Here is a 20,564-nt window from a genome sequence, read left to right as displayed (position 1 = left end):
CAGTGACTCAGGCCAGCCCTATTAGTTTTCCGGCTCTCCTTTTGGGGTAGGGGCAGAGAGGAATTGGGAATCTGAAAAGCCAAAAAAAGCCACGTGGCCCACGAGAGCAGCTGCTGGGGCGGTTAGGTAGCGGGTTGGTAAAGATCACGTTAAATCCAGGGGCTCAGGGGGGCTGACGAGGCAAGGAGAGGACGGAGCGCGAGAAGGACAGTGGGAAGGCAGGCCGGGCCGCTGCACCTTACTGGGAGCTCAGGGCTAACTGCCCATCAAACTGCAGCGCGCCCCTGCAATTAAAACCAGATGTCAGCCACTTCAAAGGGAAGGAGGCTGGGCGGAGGGTAAGAAGCCCCAACTCTGATCTTCCAAGGAATGGCCAGGCAGGACTTTGAAATGAGAAACCTGTTGCTGACCATCGCCAGGGTAATTTGGGCCAGGTTAGGGTCGGGGAGCAATAAGTGGAGAAGGACATTAGCAACTGTCCAGCCAGTCATAAAGCGGGGCCGGCCCGGGAGAGGCAGGGCAGGGAGGGGGCCGAGCCCAGGAGGGAGGTGGGAGTCAGCCCCCAGCGCGCTAAGCCACCCTAAGCCACCTCTGGCAAGTGGCTTCCTCTCTCTCTCTGGGACTCTGTTTCCCCATCTGTGATGGAGACTTGCACCTAGATCTGTTTTTTTTTTTTTTTCAAAGTGTGTGCCACACTCGTTAGTAGGTTGTGAATCGACGGGATGGGTCACGACCAGCAGTTTTGAATGTAGACTGTAACCTGCCCGAGTGCGCTCCCAGGGGGAAAGTGAGCGCTGATCTGGGCACCTTTTGTTCCTGTTGCGTTTACTTATTATTACAGGTTTATTAGGTGCCAGGCAGCAGTCTAAGTACTTTATATCCATGATTTCACTGAATCCTCCTAACAACCCTAGGGGAGTGAAGATATGTTATTATCATCCCCATTTTTCAGCTGAGATAACCAAGATGCTGAGAGGCTAAGTAACTTGTCTGAGGTCATGCAGCCAGCGATCGGCAGAGGCAGAGCTCATAGCTGGTAATCTGTCCCCAGGGTCCAGCACTTAACAATATGCTATAACCTGGACACACGCACCATTGGGCTGTGCACTTGCAAGGCAAGTGGATTGTGATATAAATTTATTTTAAGTTGTGGATTATGGTCAAAAGTGTTTGAAAGCCACTGGCCTAGAAGCTCCTGGGTCCCCTGCAGCTCTAACCCTTTGATTTCGAAGAGGCCGTAAACGAAGCCAGCTTGTATCACGGCTGGAGGGGCCGTTTTCTGCACCTGCAAGCAGGCAGGTGACTTCCATTCAGCAGGCTGCAGGGAAACTTGGCCTTTCCCCTACATGATGGGGAGTTAAGTATCTTCCCACTAAAACGTGTTCGCTGGGGCTGCCTTCAATCCAAAGGTGAGCGAGGCTCATTTGGGCCCGATTTCCAGCCTGCATTCCTCCACGGGGCTCCTCCTCTGAGCCATCAGAGTCAGCACACAGGCAGCACTTTCCAGAAGCACTTCTCTGACATGCCCTTATTAATCCTTCCGGCTACCCTGCTGGGTGAGCCGGTGTCGATGGGGCACAGACAGGAAAATGGAGATACCCGGGGGCCTGGTGGAAAGAGGCAGGGCAGCTCTGTCTGTCTGTTGCTCCTGCTGACGCTGGCTTCAGGTGGTTCCCCTGAGCTCCTTCTGGAGGGCCGTGAGCCAGCTCCAGGTGAGATCTCGTGCCAGCTCTGCTGAAGGAGGTGCCCAGAGGGAGGGTGAGGCCTGACTCAGAAGGGTGCTTCCCAGAAACAGGGAGGGTGGGCATGAGCAGTGGGCCTTATCTGCACTCAGGGCAGTTAGAGGTTTTCCCTGGGCCGCCACGCCGAGGGGCAGTGGGGCCAAGGAATGAGCAAGACTCCTGCTGTGCCGGGGGAAGAAGTCCTATTCCCGTCAGCTTCCCTACAACAGGGTCCCTCCTGAGCAAATAAATGCCTTTTACAGATGTGGCTTCGAAATGAAAATGAAGTCTCTTAGCCACTGACATCTGGAGGCCAGATTCAGACATAAACCGATTACTTTATTATCATGAGGGTTTTTTTTTCTTCCCTAAATCAACAGCCACAGCCTTCTGGCCCAAAAAGTCAGGGTCTAATTGAATTTGGGTGGGTGGTGTGTGGTTATGATTTGTTTTTGAGAGACCTGGGTTGGAGAACTGAAACGATCCTTTAAAAAAGACAAAGCACATCCCTTGAGAAACTGTCCCCTGTCCAGAGGCTGCAGGGCCTGTGGTCTGAGGCAAGAGAACGTGGCGGGGCTTGGGGTGGGGAGGATTTCCAGCTCACAGAGCCTCCCCGGGGGAGGCTGCCGTCCACATCCTGGTCTGACCTCCTCCCGGGGTGTCCCAGGAGCCAGGGTCACACGACCACATGAGTGAGGTGTGGAGTGGGAGGGCAGGCCTTACCTGTCCAGTCACAGCCCAGCACCTCCAGCCGCATCCCAATCCCTGCTGGAGACCACCTCTCGGGGTACACCCGCACGTACTGCGCCGGAACAGGGTCGAATCTTCGGATGTCAGGGGTGTCATAGTGCATGTTCCCTTCAAACAGCTGCAGGCGAGATAGGCCACTCAGCCCTTCTTCTGTGGGCCCCCCTCCCTGCCCCTGCCCTTCCTTCCCCCTTCTTCCCCTTCCTTCCCCCTTCTTCCCCCTCCTTCCCCTTCTTTCCCCCTCCTTCCCCTTCTCCTCCCTGTCCCTCACATCCCTCCAGAGGGCAGCCTCATAGTTGACTCGCTGGACATTACAACCCACAGGAGCTCTGTTCTCAGACCACAGTTTCGATTCATTTGGAAGATGGTTAGGCTAGATGGTTAGGATCCCAGAAACACAGAGAAGAGGGAAGCAGAGAAGAGGGAAAGCGGCAATTGCTAGGTTCTGTCTTCTATCCTGACTCGGGAAAGAATCAGGCTCTGAATGGACTTAGCTGGAGAGGAGAGAAGTCAATTTTAGGCCGCTTTGCCCATTGTCTTAAAAGTTCTCATTGTGGAATATTCCTCAGCCATTAGAAACGACAAATACCCACCATTTGCTTCAACGTGGATGGAACTGGAGGGTATTATGCTGAGTGAAGTAAGTCAATCGGAGAAGGACAAACAGTGTATGTTCTCATTCATTTGGGGAATATAAATAATAGTGAAAGGGAATAAAGCGGAAGGGAGAAGAAATGTGTGGGAAATATCAGGAAGGGAGACAGAACATAAAGACTCCTAACTCTGGGAAACGAACTAGGGGTGGTGGAAGGGGAGGAGGGCAGGGGGTGGGGGTGAATGGGTGACGGGCACTGAGGGGGACACTTGACGGGATGAGCACTGGGTGTTATTCTGTATGTTGGTAAATTGAACACCAATAAAAAATTAATTTATTAAAAAAAAAGTTCTCATTGTAATGCTTGAGAGTCTAGATGTAGACAGTCCTGGCTGACGGACACCTCCCAGCTTGCCGAGAGGCTGAGGGTTAGGTGACCACCCTCTTCTCCGGGCTACTGACCACACCATCTCACCATACGTTGACAGCCTGAGACCATGTTCCCCAAAGCTTTGTGTAGTGGAGCCAATTCTGTCAAAACAAAGTTTCCCTAGAGCCCCAGTATGTGAACTGAGGACAGCGCGGCTGCCCTGGTCGAGGCTGGGTGGGTCACACTGGGGACCACTGACTTAGGGGATGCTGGTGGGGGGACGTGCCCGGGGCTGTGGCTGATCCGAACCAGGGATGCCGCAGGCTACCTCATTTGCAGGATGCCCACAATTCCAAAAGGGGGCACTGTCATGGGGAAGGCAGGCCCTGACACTGGCTAAGATCAGCTCCTTTCCCAGGATCCCAGAATGGTCAAGAGCCAGGGTCGGCTCTCTCCAGGAAGAGCCACGGACCAGCTCTGCTCTGTCCACTGAAGGTTCCAGTCACCAAGGGCCCTCAACTGTGAGCACTGCAAAACCCCCAACCCAGCCCGTGCCTCTGCATTAAGAATGGAAACATTTGCTGCGCAAAGGGGACCAAAGAGCCAGGAAATTGCCCCTTCCTTGGCAAAAGAGGCCTCCTCTTCTGAGGGAAACGAAGGTAACTCAGCCATTAGGATGGGAACCCCTGATTCCCCCGAGCTGTCCTAGAGAGGAACAGGCACCCCGTCTCTTCCCCTTGCTGGGGCTCGTCCACCCCCGGCATCGAGAGCTGACCCTTCCACTCCCCAGTGGCAGGAGGGGAGGGCTGTGCTGGCCTGGAAAATTTCTCTTGCCTCTCCCAGCCTCAGCATGAGAGGTGGGAAAGATCGAGCAGAGGCAAGACTGGGAAAATACAAAGGAGTACAGCGACATTCAAAACAACAGTTGATTTTGGAAGTGATCCCCCAGTTTCTATAGTTAAGCCTCCAAAAACCACATCTCCTTTGGACCGCTGGCCAGTTCCAAGGAAATGTCATCTGAAAGAGGGTGGAAAGGGAGTCAAACTTGACAGAAAGGCAGTGCTGGGTGGTGGGTAGGCGTCTGGGCCAGACCGTGTCTGATTCACGGCTTTCCACAGGTGCACACTGTGACCCCAGGGCGGACACCAAACCTCAGTTTTGTCATCTCTAACAGGGAGTGACAAAAGGCTCCTCCTTCTAAAGAGGTTGTAAGGATTAAAATACAGCATTTAGCAGAGTGTCTGGCCTAGAGTGATCTCCCTGTTAATATTTGTTTTATTAGAATACAGGGGGTTGGGGCACCTGGGGGGCTCAGCGGCTGAGCATCTGCCTTGGGCTCAGGGCGTGATCCTGGAGACCCGGGATCGAGTCTCGCATTGGGCTCCCTGCATGGAGCCTGCTTCTCCCTCTGCCTCTCTCTCTGCATCGCTCATGAATAAATAAATAAAAATCTTAAAAAAAAAAAAAAAAAGAATACGTGGCCTTGGTGGATGACTGTCTAGTTGGGAAGTCAGCACCCCCAATCGGAGTTTCCCTGTGTGGTGTAGGGTTAGGGAGTCTTCCAGGAATGGCCTACCTTCGGCTGCTGGGTCCTGGGGTCCTGGATGTATTCCCAGTCTCTGCCATTTAGGCTATAGGAGACTTTGAACTTGCGGACAAACGCCCTGGCTTCCACGGCAGTGATGCTGTCTCCCCCGCGGGCCCCCTGGATGATGACGCCCTTCACCGTCTTGGGCACTCCCAGGTCCACCTGCAGCCACTCCTCGCCCGGCTGGGCCTGCGGGATCCGGGGGAACCAGCCCGAGCGGCTGCTGACCAGGCGAGCGGCGCTGGGACTCCAGAGGTACTCGCGGGTGGAGGAGGCCGAGATCTGAGAATCCGGGATGAGGCCCGAGAGCATCCCCAGCATGTTGGAGCAGGGAGCGTCTGCGGAGGGAGGGAGACGCAAGGGCTCAGGGCTGGCACCTGCTCACCCGACCCCGCGTCCCAGTGCTAGGGAGCTGCGAGAAGCCAACCCGAATGCTGTAGGTCAGCATCGACTCCTTTGCATTTCGAGCGCTGGGGTTAAGAGTCCAGACCGGGAGGCCGAGCGCCCGGGTCCACTGTCTGCTTTGTCCCTTACTGGTGTCTGACCTTAGGCAAACGAGTCAACTGCTCTGTCCCTCAGTGTATCCAGGTCTGAAGGAGGGCTAGCGGCAGAGCTTACCTCCTGGGGCTTGTTGCGAGGCTTCCATCGGTTACTACATAAGCAGGCGCAGCACAGTGCTGCACATCTAAGCATCTCACGCTGTCAGCCAAGGACTCTCATATGCTCGCTGGTGACACCGGTGCCCACTGAGCCTCCCAGGGCAGTGAGCGCAGGGGAGCTCAGCTGAGCCCCGAATTGCTTCCTGGATGATTGTTTTCCCAGCTGGATGGAAACTTTCCTGGGGTCAGGTCTTTGCTTACACACGTGTTACCATAGCTTGTCACTACCTTGTGTCCTTTGCACATGCTATTCCTGCCACTCCAAATGCTGTTGCCCTCCATCATCATCAGACCAACCTTTACTTAAGTATCACATCCCCAGGTTGTCCCCAAACTTCAGTCAGCAGTCAGTTAGGTCCCCCTCACCACTCTTTCTCTGCGCACCCTGTCTTTTTCCTTTATACACACATCCTAGTTTATAACTATCCAGTACTTGGTCTGGTTATTATCTATGCTGCCCACCAGCCTGCAAGTTTCATGTGGTTAGAGACAACGTCCTCTCGTTCCCTTCCCCTGTCCACTTCCAATCCCAGTGTGGGCCCCGGCGCACAGCAGGCCTTCAAGAATGCAACTCGTGCAGCCAATGAACGAGTGGCGAATGCATGGATAAATGGTATCCAGCAAGACAGGGTCTGCAGTCGGGGTGCCTTGGATACTGATAAACAGAGCTCCAGGTAAAAGCGAGTCTTCTGGAAAGGTCGCATGGTGCAATCAAGCTGTTTGCAGATGGGTGGAAGAGGGAGCAAAGCCCAGGACGCCATCAGCTCCCCAGCCTCACCGGGGCCCCCCCTCACCTGTGACCCGGCAGCCGAAGAGCTCCAGCCGCAGGGCGATGCCCGAGTGCCAGGTCTGGGGCCGGATCCTGACAAACCTGGTCAGCAGCGGCGTGTGCAGCTTGTTGAGAACCACCTCTGTTGCATCGTTGTTGGCTTGAAACACCTGTCGTGTAAGATGGGACACAGCTGTCAAAATCCCTGTTTGTAGTGTGGCCACTCACATAGGCTCTGAACGGGGTGCAATGTTCTGCTGGGCCTTAGTTCCTCAAGCTTAAAAATAATCAGCGTGTTTGTTGTTTGGGGCTCCTTTAGAAGCACCATGGAAAAAAAGTTTAATTTCGCACACTGCTCTAACTTGAAAACAATAAATGGTCTTCGCAAAAACTTTTAGAGGAGAGGAAAATTTGGGGATCCCTGGGTGGCGCAGCAGTTTGGCGCCTGCCTTTGGCCCAGGGCGTGATCCTGGAGACCCGGGATCGAATCCCACGTCGGGCTCCCGGTGCATGGAGCCTGCTTCTCCCTCTATGTCTCTGCCTCTCTCTCTTTCTCTCTCTATGACTATCATAAATAAATAAAAAAAAAAACTTAAAAAAAAGGAGAGGAAAATTTGTCTCTGGGCTGAAAGACAACAGAAGAAGGCGCCTTAAAAATGGAGCAGAAAAAAAAAATGGAGCAGAAAGATCATCTTTTAAGGCTAGCGGACCTCACTAGCTTGACCTTGACTCTCCCCCTCCCTCCCAGCGCAGGCATATAGGAATATTTGCAGGGTATTTTTATAAAGGGTTCACAGTTGTATTGTTAGTTACTTAGAGGCCCCCTGCTCGGTGAAGGGGTGAGAGTGTGGAGGGTGCCATCTACCCCTCCCAGCCCCTGTGCCAATCAACAGTTTCTTGGTTCTCTCTGGTCTTTGTTGGAGAGTCAGGGTTGCAGACAGTCTCTCAGAGTCCTGCTCTGGCTTCCTCTCACTATGGTACCACCCTGTAATGAAATCCATCCCTGTCCCCATCTGACCAATGTATCTCTGAGGGGAGGAAAGGCTTTTTGGAGTAGCTTCTAAGCCAACATGGTAGGAGCAAGTCCTAGTTTACCAGATGGCCCAAATCAATAACTGCCATATGGACCTTATGCTTTTCTGTGCTCTCCATTAAAAAAAAAAAAAAAAAGTAGCTGGAGCAAGTATATGTGAGTTTCTTTTGGTTTCCTTGGTTAAGGGTGGAGGGAAAGACCCACTAACCAAGCATCCCTTCTAAATCACACCTGTCAGAGCTGTAACAACCAGGAGACTCCTCAAATGTACTCACAGCCAACTCTGCTGGCAGTTTGTCCTAGGTTGAGGGGCTAGACCGCTCATGATGCCTATAACATGCAGGTGTTTGGGCACTGACAGGGCTGGGACCAGGGGGTGGGGAAACTGGTATGTTTGAGTACCCCTGAGCCAGACCCTGTGTAAACACAATTACATCTATAATGCCTCGGGAAGTAAGTAGTATTATTCCTGCTTTATTGACGAGAAAACAGAGGCTCGGAGATGTCTGCCTGGATCCAGAGCCCCTGCCATGATTTTAGGCTGTAGGCTTATGGTTTCCTACAGTGGCTCTCATCTCTTTGAACATATTTGCAGCGTTTTTATTGGTGGCTAGGAGTCTGGGAGTCCTTAAGGTCTCCGAGCCTGGGTTGAATGGAGGTGGAGTTGCTCTTTGGGGATGTGCGTTTATAATCCTGACTTCGGAAGCTCTGGGTTAGAGCAATGAGCTGCACGGCGGCTTAGAGCTAATTAACAATGTGGTCCTTTCTTGCCCATGAACTATAACTAGGAACGCTGCCATTTGGCAACCTTGAACCCTCTATATTTCCCACGTGCTGAGGTCAAAAGTTAGAGCCATTACATAGCACGCCACTGACGGCGGGGGTAAAGGGTAAGAGACATTACACCTTTTGCAGCCAGATAAGGGGAAGTGGCTTGCTTCAGGCAGATGGAGCAAAGGAGAGGAGACAACAGGTGTTTTACTGGCCCAACATATTCCATTTAAAGCCCTTGTTCCTGGTGCTATGCCCACCAAAGCCAGGGGAGCTCCCACCCAGCCTGCCCGGTTTGCTGCACCCTCTCCTCACTAGGGAGCCCCCCGCCCCATCTTAAGGCCAACTTTCTTCCTTTGCTGCCTTGCTAACTGCAGGGAGCAAGAGCAGACCTGCTTGACCACCCCTCTCTCCCAGGTCTAATCTGGCTCCTTCCTTCCCTACCCTTAAGGAAGGACAGAAAGACAAGATAAGGGAAGACAGACCAGGGAAATAAGAGGAAAGAGGGCTAGAGTCGGGCACCTGGGGGAAGGCTGATGGAGAAGCGAGGGCGAGATGTGCCCCAGCCTCTGTGATCTTAATGGTGAAGGACCCTGCCTGGCCATGCCCATTCCACGGCTTCTTGGGTGCTTATGAAGAGCCCTGTAGCTCGGAGGAAAGGAATGGAGGAACTGAATCCAAGGGAAAGAGATTAATTAGTTCTCTTAGAATTCAGCATGAGGCAGTGGCTTTTGTTTGTTTTTTGTTTTGTTTTGGCAAGGATAAGCAAATGCAGCACTTCGCTTATTTTGGGAGGGTGCTGTGAGCAGTGGGGGGTCACTGCTGGCCTGCTCCCTGAGGATGGTGACAGGGACTGTGTGTGGCCTCCATCAGGAGATGCTAAGGAGTTCATGTGGGGAGGGGAGCTTGATTTGCCACGTGAATACATAACTGGAGCGTTGAGTGGATTTGAACTTTAACACAGCTGCTAATCCACAGCACATACACCACGCTGGTACCGTTTAGAAACACAGCACGTCTTATGTGTTTTTAATATCCAATTTTATCTTATCTGACCCCTTCATTGCTCAGCCTGGGCAGACAACACTAAGAAGCCTTTCCTTCCCGCCCCTCAGTAAGGAAATGACTGTGTCCTTGGAAGGCCTTTGGGAAGCTGGCACGGGTGTGTGCGCACACACGTGTGTGTACCTGCCTGGTAAGGGAATTGGTCTTCCCATAGATGCACAGGTCACTCGCTTTGGGGAAGCTCCCTGGATCTTTTCTTCTTCTTTTTTAAAAAAGGTTTTATTTATTCATGAGCGACACAGACAAAGGCAGAGACAGACAGAGGGAGAAGCAGGCTCCCTGCGGGGAACCCGAAGTGGGACTCGATTCCGGGACCCCAGGATCACGACCTGAGCCAAAGGCAGATGCTCAGCCACTCAGCCACCCAGGCCCCATCCCCACCCCGGATCTCTTCTGACACCAGTCAGAAAGGGAGCAGAGCACCTGGCACATGGTTTATCTACTTAGGCCACCTACCTGGCTCCCCTTGAGCTTCATCCTGCCCTCCCGTTTTGCTCATTCTGCTCCTACCCTGGCCTGGAACCAAATGATCGCTCATTCAACGTGGCCTCGAATTATCCTTTGAGTTTCTGAGCCTAGTTCCTTCTTGGCTTCTTGTTTGCTCTTGACTTTGCACTCATATCTGCCCCTGCACCCTTTGCTGAAGGAACACCAGCTTACCTGATCAAACTCCTTATACACCTCTCACTCTGAGTGTGGCTGAGTGGGAAAAAACTCCCAAACACCACTGGACCAGGCGTTGGGGCAGACAGTCTGCTGCTGATTAGCTAGCTCATCAGTGTGGCCAAATATCTCTACCTCTCCTAGGCCCCAATTTCCTCCTTTATTAAATGAGTTGATTTATAAGGTCCTTTCGGGCCCCCAGACTCTGAGCCTTTCTGCATAAGAGTTTCCAACTAGACCTGCCCCAGCAATGCCCATTTTGTAAAGGGCATTTTAGTTGTCCAGTGTCCCTTATCACCTAAGTGCTTTTGTGGATGAGGGATGTGGGTTTTAATACATTTCAAACAGTGCTCAGGACACACGGCGAGTGCCCCACTCAGAGGGAGCAGATACCTTGTTGATGTTTTTGCTCAATAACAGTTCAAATTATTAATAATGAAAAGTAATGAATAACAACACCTTAGTCCTTACATATTGTCTTTCACCCAAAGATATCAAAGTGCAATTTATGAAAATCCATTTTTAATGAAATATTAAGCAGTTTCTATTTCTCTGGACCCAATGGATTTACAAGGTCTCTATTTTTTCTCCCTGCATCTTCCTATTTATAGCTGGGAAATGCTATCATATATTATACATCTTTATGACTTTCTCAATGCTTCTGTGGTTTCAGAATCACCCTTCATATGTTTTCTGATCAAATTCTCTGAGATGGATTCTTGGCTTCTAGTCTAGGCATTGCAAGGTAAGGGGTTGTGTGCATGGGAAATGATGCCAGGAAATTGGTTTTATTCCCTATTCCCTGCCGACTCACTGAATCACTATAGGCAAATCAATAATCCTTAGATACCTTGGTTTCTCCTTCAGGAAAATAAAGTGGGTAGCAGGCTTGCAGATAGAAGCTAAAGGCTACCAGCCCTCCTTGCTGGCTCCAATGCCTGCACAACACCCTAGACAGATGTTAGAGTAGAGGCTATGTCACAAGTGACACATGGAGCTCTGTTCATTGGGCAGGGTTCACGTTCTGAAAGCCACGGACTCCCAAGTCCCACCTCGAGGCCCCAAATTTTCAGGCCAAAGCTTGACAGTGGGGTGTCCATAATGCTAAGAAAACTCAGTGGATCGTCTGCGTATCGTACACCCAGATAAACGTATACTATACGTGATGATCGCGTTACAACATCTGCTTTAAAAGCTGGATGTCACAAATGGGATGCATTTTTATTAATTTCAAAAGAAAAATGCCAATATGGTTGCTTTATCACCCCAGAGAAAACCGGAAGTGTGTTCAAGGTGTCCCTAAGCCTTCTTAAGAGGTAAGGATAGTGTTGACTGATGTAATCATTAAATTAGATGTGTCTGCATGTGTGTCTGCGTGTACGTGTGTGTATGTGTGTGTTTATGTTGAAAACACAGATTTCTTCAAGTGCATCTCTGCAAACCAAGTTTAAAAAGCAGCTCAGGGCACAAAGTGGTTTGGATAATCCATTTGGTGCCTTGCTGAATTCTGAACATAATCCAACACTTTCCAATTGATTCTTGAGACCTTTGCTTTGTTTTCAGAAAGACAGAATCTGAAACCAGCAGCACTTCAAAGATTTTCTGATTTGCACCTCTGGGGGGAGGGGACATCTGCCAATTAACTTGGCTGCTGTCCAACATCCCAGCGTGGTTACTATCTCTATACCCCACCCAGGAAAAGGAAAAAACCAACATGTTTTGACCATGCCTAGGAGCTCCTATGGCACGGACTCTAATACTATGTAGAATAAAAGAAGATAATATACGTGATTTAAGAGGAAACATCTAGCCAGCGAGTAGCCCTAAGGTTATCTTTTCTCTATTTTTCACCCCATTTCCTGTCACAACCACCTTTCCCTGCTGCCCTGTCCTTAGGTCTTTTTTTTTTTTTTTTTAAGAACATGCCATGGCCCTGGCACTGCTGAGAGCAGAGAGTGCTGGCCTGCCTACCTTGGGGGTGGGGGGCGGTCTCCTGCCTGGCCTAAATCCCTCCCCTATACACCAGTAATCTCTGCCATCAGCATTCAGGTGCCCAGGGTGGTGTGGATGCTCCACGACCACCCCAGTCTTTGAGCTCCCTGGCACAGAGATGTGGTGCAGGCTCGTGGTGGGAGCTGGCTGTAACCTTCCTTCACCAGGCGGGCCCTTCGACCGACAGATGCAGGCTCTCCTTATGCAGTCTGCACACGCCCGTCTCTTCATTACCTATGGTGTGACCTACGGTTTATTCCTATTTTGCTGTAAATATCTGAATGTGGCCAGCTCCAGGGACTGCAAAGAAAGCAGGAAATTTTTCAAAGACGATATAGTGCTGGAGCCCTGAGGTAGAAATTGTGCAGGAGACGTTCTTCTTCCTCTTCTTTAAAAAAAAAAAATATTTCTCTCCACTAATAAATGTTTCATTGCATCCAAAGTTCTCATTTTCAATCTACTTGGCACAGACACTCAAGGAGGAGGAGACCAAAGCAGGCAGAAAAGAGAGGTGGCAGGAAAGGAGGGTAGAAACTGGGGAAGCCAGTAGCACTTTAAAAAATTTCTCTCAGAAACAATTGAACTGACTCATCCTTACTGCAGAACCAAATGCCTGTCCTCGCTCTCTCTCACCCCCTTTCCCTTGCATTTTCTCTAAAACCAGCCATTGGGTCCACACATAAAAATAAATTGTTAATCAATGAATGCCATCCTGTTTAATTAATTTGTTGCACCAAACAGGCAAGGGGTAGGGGGCAGGGTAGGGGTGCTGTTGCATGCGGGGAAAATGATGTTAAGGTAATGGACTTTTTTTTTTCTTTTTTGTAAATCATGGCCCTGACATTTCTCTCTTAAAACTCCTCCTTAAAGACTATAAAAAAATTTTTTTTAAAGCTGCTTTCATTCTAGTGGATGTGGGAACTTAGCCAGACAGAGTCAGAAGGGATGTGTCTCATATATATGCGTATACATATACATATATGAGAGAGAAGCGGGGGAGAATTTAAGGGAGGGTGAGGATGGGGGTAGGGCAGAGAAAGTTCTCTAACCACCAAATGCTCATTTATGACCATGATGCCCTCCTGTCTCCTGCTCCTCTACTTAGGGCTGTTTCTGTCATCAAGCAGTTCTGCTGCTGCGGAGGAGACAGAGGAGCAGGAGCATGTCATGGGGTGTAGAGTGGGGGAGGCCGGCTTCTTCCTGGGGGTGGGGGGTGGAGGTGGGTGGGATGTGCGCATCCCATCTGTGTGTGCCTTGTGGGTCCCGTTAGATTTACTGCGGGATTATGTTACTCCCATTGAGACGTAGAGCCCTGGAACATAGCATACTAACAGGATTAGGGTTTCGGGACTGGAGACAGGAAAGCACCAGGGAGGAGAGAGCAGGAGGGGAGGGGAGCTCAGGGAGTCAGGGCTGGGGGAGAGAAGGGGTGGGGGAGGATGTGGCATCAGGGCAATGGAACCGAACGGTCAGTGTCCTCCTGTAAAGGTGGGTCAGCAGGGTCCTCCGTACTGAGAACCTCCTGTGACGTTGTCACATTTTCTGAGGAGGCACCTGTGACTGGCAGGTGGTCAGAGGGGAGCACGAAAGGGCATGGGGAGTGAGGTTCCTGAGCCTATCTGCCACCTGCATTCCTCTTCGCTGTGGGGGTCCGGGGAATCTCAGGAAGTCACAGAGCAGGGACATGGGGACCGGTGGAGAACCCGACCGTCTACCAGATGAGGTGTTCTCTCCGATGCTCCTCTAGGGATGCTGGGCTGGGCAAAGAGAGTTTCTCCAGCCCAAGCAAGATCACTATGCCCTTCTACATCCCCTGGCCACTTGCTCTGTCCTCCTGGCCTCAATGCACAGCAGTGAGATGGAAAGCACTGGGAATTTGGCTTCAAGGCTGTAAGCGCCAGGGAGGCTGGCTTCAGCTCCCAGAGACAATTCAGCACCCATGGGAGTTGGGTGAAGCCAGCCACGGAGCCTGATCGAGAAAAGGTTCCAAGCTTATGTATAATGACATTTTCCCTTGGGCTTCCTAAGTGGAGAGGCTAAAGGTCTGAGCTCATCCCATGGCAAATGGATAAGGGACAAACTTAATTACCTAGAGCCCTGGATTCTTCTCAGTTATGACTGGGGGGGGGGGGCAGAAAAACTGGGAGATATGAATTTCAACAGGGCATCGGCCCTCTTCGGAATATACAGAACCCCGGTTCGACAATGTGATCATCTGCGTGACTTCGGAAGTCTGATGCCCATTACCAGCTGACAGCTGGAGTCAGTGTCGTAATCTACAAAAAACAAAACTGCAATGAAAAGGATAAGGGGAAACCAGTCATCCACCAGGAGGTTAAAAAAAAAAAAAGAACTTTTTGAAAACTCGAAGTTATTAATTGGGAGGAATAATTGCATCCCTAGCAGAAGAATGAAACTGAGAAGGGTAATGTTTATCTGAGGCAGCTCGAGTGCAGGACCCATCAGATGCAGGGAGAGGTCTGGATGACTTATCAGGTCCCTTCCAGACCTATGATTTTAAAAGAGGCAGATAAATATCCCATGGGGCCTTGTTACTTTTTAAATTGATAACTTGCTTCTGCTCAAGAAGAGCTTTGTGGGTCTAATACATTAATTATATCTGCAGAGAGCCTTCCATCTACGGATCCCACAGTGCTCTGCCAACACTAGCGGCGGCACCACTCCATTTGGGCAAGCAGAAACACTGAGGCACAGAGCTATTAAGAGAAATTTCCAAGGTCACACGATGCATCATCTAAGAAGATCTGAAAATAGATGCCACATGGTTCTGTTAGCCGACTGACTTGGGGGGTTTGGTGTTTCTGACACCCGCTCCCTCTCCTCCTAAGTCTCTGATAATTTTGCAGAAGGTCTTAAATTCTCAAATGGCTTTCAAAGTGATTTGTTTTAATTTAGAAAATAAACATAGGACAGAGAATTTTTGAAGGGGGGTGTTTATGTGTCTTGAAAGGATGCGGCCAAATCAAACGCAAAGCCACGTGTCTCAGCTCTACGTCCTCGGGGATTCTATGACGTTGCCCAAACCCCAAAACGATGAGCCTGGCTCGCTAGGCCGTCCTGTCCAAGCACAGCCTGCCTTCGGACCTCCGCAATAACGGAGGTGCTCCAGGAAAATGCACGCCTCCAGATGCCTAGACTGAACATCTCAGGAAGCCGATTTCCCTCTGGATGCAAGATGACAGCAAGGCCTGGATCAGATTGCTGGGAACATCTTCCTGGAGCTCAAAGCCCTGTGACCAGGTGCCTGTCATGGGGACTCCACAGTTCCCCATATCCCTGGGGCAAATGACTCTAAGGGCTTCAATTCCAGTCTTTGAAACGCTGTTAAATTCTGATGCCAGTGAGGTGGTACCTGGAGGTTCTCTGATCCCCTTGGGGGCCGTTGCTGCATTAATGTGATGAGCTTAGTGCATTTCTGCCCCTCATTACAGGGCAACTGTGAAAACTCCTGGACCTCATCCTGTCCTCACCCTCCCATCCTCAATCTGGCCATCTAGATATATTTAGCACCCCCGCAGACTCTCTCTTTGAGCCCAAATTTCTTCCAAATACATCAGAACAGCCAGCAACACCATGACTAAGAGTGAGGTAACCAGGGTTATATCAACAAGGAGATGCCCACATTTACCAAATAAGGGAGAAAGGAAGACAAGGGCTTTTGCCTAGATGAATAAGGGCAATGGCTTCTGTCCCCCTGTCTCGACATGGGTCTTGGCCTCATTCCACCCAGTGTACCCCATGGAATCAGCAATCTAGAGGTGAGCAGGGTCTTGGCCAAGGCCTTGAGCCTCCAGCTACTCCCATTTTTTCCATGCCCCTCCCTTGGCTTGTGTGTACATAACTGTGCTCATAATTATAGACACATACATGAACCTTCTAAGGCCGTATTTACAACACTGCGTCTATGTTTGGGGTGTTATTAATATAGCTGGTGAAACCAAAAGCAGTAGTTTTCTCCTTGTGGTTTCTGAAGAAATATAGGTGAAGCAATTTGTATCATCTAAGGGAGCACATGGGCTGGATATGGGCTGTCTCAGGCCGACAAGCTCCCTGCCTTGTGGTTATGCCATAAATATGCATAAGGAGGGCCCACCCTATAGGAGAATCATAGGTTCCATATTTATGGCATGTGCAATTGGATGAGGTTTTGGGGATGTGCTTACTGTACATGTGGCCTGTGTAAATGGGCCGTGTTTTGCCAGGAGGATGCTTGCAATACCCCCCACGTTAGTCAAATGCCTCTGTCACAGGCAACCTCACCATGACCTGTTGGGTAGAAAGAGACGAAGAAGAGGCTACTCACAGGCTGGGGGAAGCTGGAAAAGAACTCCTTAGTCTTCCTCACTTCCTGACCACAAGAAGGAAATCATTCCCGCTCCCTGCCCCCCACCACCCCAGGCCCAGGCCTTGCCTCAGCCCTGCCTGGGTCCGAATCATAAATCGTGTATTGCAAGGAAATAGCATAGCTATCCCCCGCCACCTTCAGCACTCATTAATCTTGTTTTTCTCCGATTTCCCCAATCCCTTGGTCTTTGGTACACAGCACTGGTGTTGACAGTGACCAGGGAGTTGAAATCAAGTTCCCACATTTCTGCCCCAAACAGCCCCATATCCCCTCTTTGCACCCTGTGCACGGATTTGCGTCTGCAAATCCTCCCCCTGCACGAGTGGCGCAGGCTGCTGCCTCTACCTCCGCTCTGCTTTGCTCACAGGTCCTGCTGTCTGAATTGTGCTTTCAAGCCCACCACCTAGCACCCGTTAGCTTGGCCCGGCGCCCACCAGCCAGTGGCTACAAAGAGAAACTCAGTGGTTGCAAGCGGCATAGACGGCATGGACCAAGCCTCTCCCCCCAGCTGCCCCCAGCTCCCCTCCTCGGCCGCCTCCCCTTCGTGGCATCAAATCAAACTGCAGCAGACTTGACAAATCTATTTGGCACGGTTCACTCAACTACTTCAACCCGAACAGACCAGAGAGCTGCGCTGACGCTCCATGAACGGTGCGGGATCTGCACGTCAAATACAGACATCTGGGAGAGAGACCTGCTAATGCAGGAGCCCAGCACTCACCCCCCAGGGCGCACGGGCAGGTCCCCTTTGTCGCCCACCACCCCCCGCAGTGGGGCAAGGGAGCGTGGGGAGGGGGCGATGCCTAATTGGCAAGCTTTCCATCCTCCTGCCTCCATCTAGGTAGCCAGAGAATGAGTATCTATTGGGGGGAGAGGGGGTTTTTCCTCTGCTCCAGGGCTTTTTATGTGAGTAGGACTGATTTGCTAAAAAGCCAAACAACAACCAAACAAAAATGAAATTGCCTCTTGGCCACTGAGGAAGGGACTCTAGCCAAGGGTGAGAAGGGGAGGTGAGAGAGAGAGACAAAATGGTATTTCCAATATGAAAAAGTTGATAATGATTCCAAAGGAGCCCAGCAAGCTCAATTCAATTCTCAGGAATATCTTCCCTGCAGACCGAATACCAGGGATAAAGCCAGAGAGGACAGCATTCTGTCAAAATGTGCAGTGCTAAGGTATTTCCAAAAGCAGATTTCCTACAAATAGTGTTTTAAATAGCATCCCAGTCCATCTGCGTGCTTTTAAAATCAGCTTATGCTACAGTATCCCTCTGGCCAGCGCTGCTTAGTCATTGAGCCTGGACAGGGAGGCAGTCAGGTGAACCTCCTCCTTCTCCCCCAGGGCCCGCCCCTCCTCAGCACCGGCCCTCGCCTGCCCTCCAGTTTCTTACTGAACAGGGTGGGTGGGGAGACAAGGCATGGGCAAGAGTTGGGTGGGATGACGACCCAGTCCATGCTCCCAGCACCCAGTGCCAACCCAGGCTTGCCATTTCCAAGTGATATTTGCAACCGAAACAAAAGAAGTCAATGAGAAGCCAGACCCAGGTGAATATGTCAAGGTGGGGAGGTCTTTCAACTGCTACATACCTCACTTTCTTTATTTGTGAAATGGAGGAAGTATGTGTGTGTGCATGTGCGTGCATATGTGTGCGTATGTGTGCATGTGTTTGTGAGAGAGAGAGAGATACCTGGTAATATCTAGAAGCCATGATTTTCAGCTGAATGGTGCCATGTTACTATGGCGATTTTAATAATAAAAAAATCCACTGCTTTAAAAACTCACACTTCCCAAGTGAATCAGTGCTGACATTATGGTTCAGCATTTTCTCCATCCGATATTTCCTGTCGTACCAGCGAGGCCAAGCAACCTCGGAGCAGTGGCAGGAGCCGAGGAGGATGTGTTTGGAAAAGATCTCCAGCCTTTCTAGGTTTGGCCACACGTGTCCCATTTTGGCAATTCACAACCCGACTGGTCAGGGGCCCGGTGGAACCACAGCACTAAAGAGGACAGTCCCTTCGCTGGACCCCGCTTCCATCCAGGAAAGGATGAGCACTCTCCTCCCAGAGCTGAGAGCCAGTGCGAGACAGAGTTCTCCCCCTGCCCAGGCGAGACTACCAGCTGTTTCCAATAAGGCCCCCATATGCTGAGTGCACCTTATTATTTTTTTTTAAGATTTATTTATTTGACAGAGAGATGGAGCCAGAGAGTGCAAGTGGGGGTGGGGTGGGGGAGGGGCAGAAGGAGAGGGAGAAGTAGGCTCCTGCTGAGCAGGGAGCCTGATATAGGGCCCCATCCCAGGACCCCGGGTCATGACCTGAGCCCAAGGCTGACGCTGAACCGACTGAGCCACCCAGGCCCCCTCCCCTGAGTGCACCCCATAACCGGGACTGCCAGTGACGGCTGCAGGCCTGCTCACCGCCAGAATGCCATGTGCCTTAAGAAAGCCGAGCGCCAGACATCCATCCCTGTGTACAACAAAAGCCCCACATGGCCCCCACGGACACACCTCCGGGAGCCACAGCCACTGAAGACACCAGCCGAGAGAACTCAATGCCTTGCTGCCAAGCGTGATTGCCAGTTCAGATCCCATCCCTGACAAACTGAATTCCTCCTCAGTATTTATTGTCCTCTTTCTTCTCTGGGACATTGTGATTCCCTCTCAGGATTTGTGCCCTTTCATTTCCAGACCTCGGTAACTCCTGAACTACAGTTTCATGTGGTTTTGTGATTGTTAACCCAGCATGTGGAAGGGACTCAGGCCATAAATGCTCAATGAATCCTGTATGGGGAGGCGCGGACTGGGGACACATTTTCCCCTTCATTTGCAGTCAGAGAGCACTCTGCAAGCTCACGCTCGCTCTCTCGCTCGCTCTCTCTCTCTCTCTCTGCGGTGCAACACGCCACGGCAGCCAGGCTGTCGGAGAAACGGTGTTTTCCAATCGCTTTAGCATAAGAAAGAATATTTTCAGGGCCACCGCCTCCTGTGCCTCCATCAATTATTTGAGCCTCACCGAACAAGGCCTCCTCCCCTCTGTGGGGTCCACTCGAAGCTCCTCTTGTCCCCAGGCTCCTGCGCCACCCCAGCAGCATGCCTTTGGGGACAGGAGTGGGTGGAGGTGGGGGGGGGGGAAGGAAATGGGTTTACCTTGTGGTTTTTGCCATGCCGGTACACCATCCAGTCTTCCCCATTCGTGCTGACTTCCAGCTTGTAGGATTTGACATAGTAGCCGTTTTGGGTTTCCCTGGAAATCGCTCCCTGCGTGGCAATGGCTGTGAGCATGGTTAGGAAGCGCAGGTCCACCTGAGGAAGAGCGGAGGAGGAGGAATCAGGGCCCCGTGGCTCCTGACTGGAGGGCAGCCTCTTGCTTTTCAGCTTCAAAGGATAAAACCGTAATACTTAGCTTACAACTCGTGTCTGTGATCCCCCAGCATCAGTGTGATCCGTATCAGTCCGCAATTCCAGTCTGGATGGTTAAACTTAACGTATTAGACACTAGATTGGACACCTTTGAAACTGTAACTTGACTCTTTTTCTTTTTTTTCTCTTTTTTGCAAATCCAAACGGGACAAACCGTTCAGTTTACCTTAAAGGGATCCTTGAACATCTAGAACTGTGACCTCTTCTTACTGAACTACAACCTGCTTTGTGTAGTAAAAATAGATGCTGTTTAAAGGAACAATGGCTAAATCCACTCCAGTCCACTCCAATCCACTTAGGACGCGCTAGTTGCAAGGTCTCAGTTCAGGGCTACCTCGCCTCCCCTCCCCTAGGTCCCTCACTCTTTTGTGTATTTAGTCACTCAGGTCACTCAAGGGTCAAAGGGCATCCAGAGTCTGCCCAAGCAATTAGGCTTATGCACCAAGTCCTGACCTTTTGCTCGATGAGGAAGATGGCCAACATTTTGAGGCACCTCTCTTCCCACAACACCAAACCCATTTGGAAATTGCTGGATGTCATTCCTTTGTTGGCTGCAGTGTTTCTTAATGGCAACCTCTGTGTGATCAAAATTTAGCCAACACTCACTGGTAAAATTTGATTCGGGAAGCATTTATTGGTACTTAATATGTGTTCAGCATATTATGCAATTCAAAAGAAGTAAGCAGTGCTGTATAAACAGCTGGATAGCAATAAGAGAGAGCTTATGACTGAGGACCAAAAATAAGGAGTAAAATCAATGGAACATTGATTATAAAGGAGAACGTTCTGGAAGCTCTGCAGGATGAG

General features: G+C 50.8%; 1 protein-coding gene across 3 annotated transcripts in view; it reads right to left on the bottom strand.

Moving 5' to 3' along the window:
* The window catches only part of NRP2 (neuropilin 2), a 116,125-nt gene that overhangs the window by 49,728 nt on the left and 45,833 nt on the right, over positions 1-20,564 (bottom strand). For all 3 annotated transcript variants that reach the window (XM_041737157.1, XM_041737158.1, XM_041737156.1), the window contains exons 7-10: positions 19,485-19,640; positions 6,475-6,619; positions 5,010-5,359; positions 2,445-2,589 (exon numbers count right to left, since the gene is read on the bottom strand). In XM_041737157.1, the coding sequence (XP_041593091.1) occupies positions 2,445-2,589; positions 5,010-5,359; positions 6,475-6,619; positions 19,485-19,640 (796 nt within the window). The remainder of the gene's footprint in view (positions 1-2,444; positions 2,590-5,009; positions 5,360-6,474; positions 6,620-19,484; positions 19,641-20,564) is intronic.

The sequence above is a fragment of the Vulpes lagopus genome, chromosome 22, assembly GCF_018345385.1.
Source record: "Vulpes lagopus strain Blue_001 chromosome 22, ASM1834538v1, whole genome shotgun sequence".
NCBI classification, from domain to species: Eukaryota; Metazoa; Chordata; class Mammalia; order Carnivora; family Canidae; genus Vulpes; species Vulpes lagopus.
This window is presented reverse-complemented; position numbering and strand designations above follow the sequence as displayed.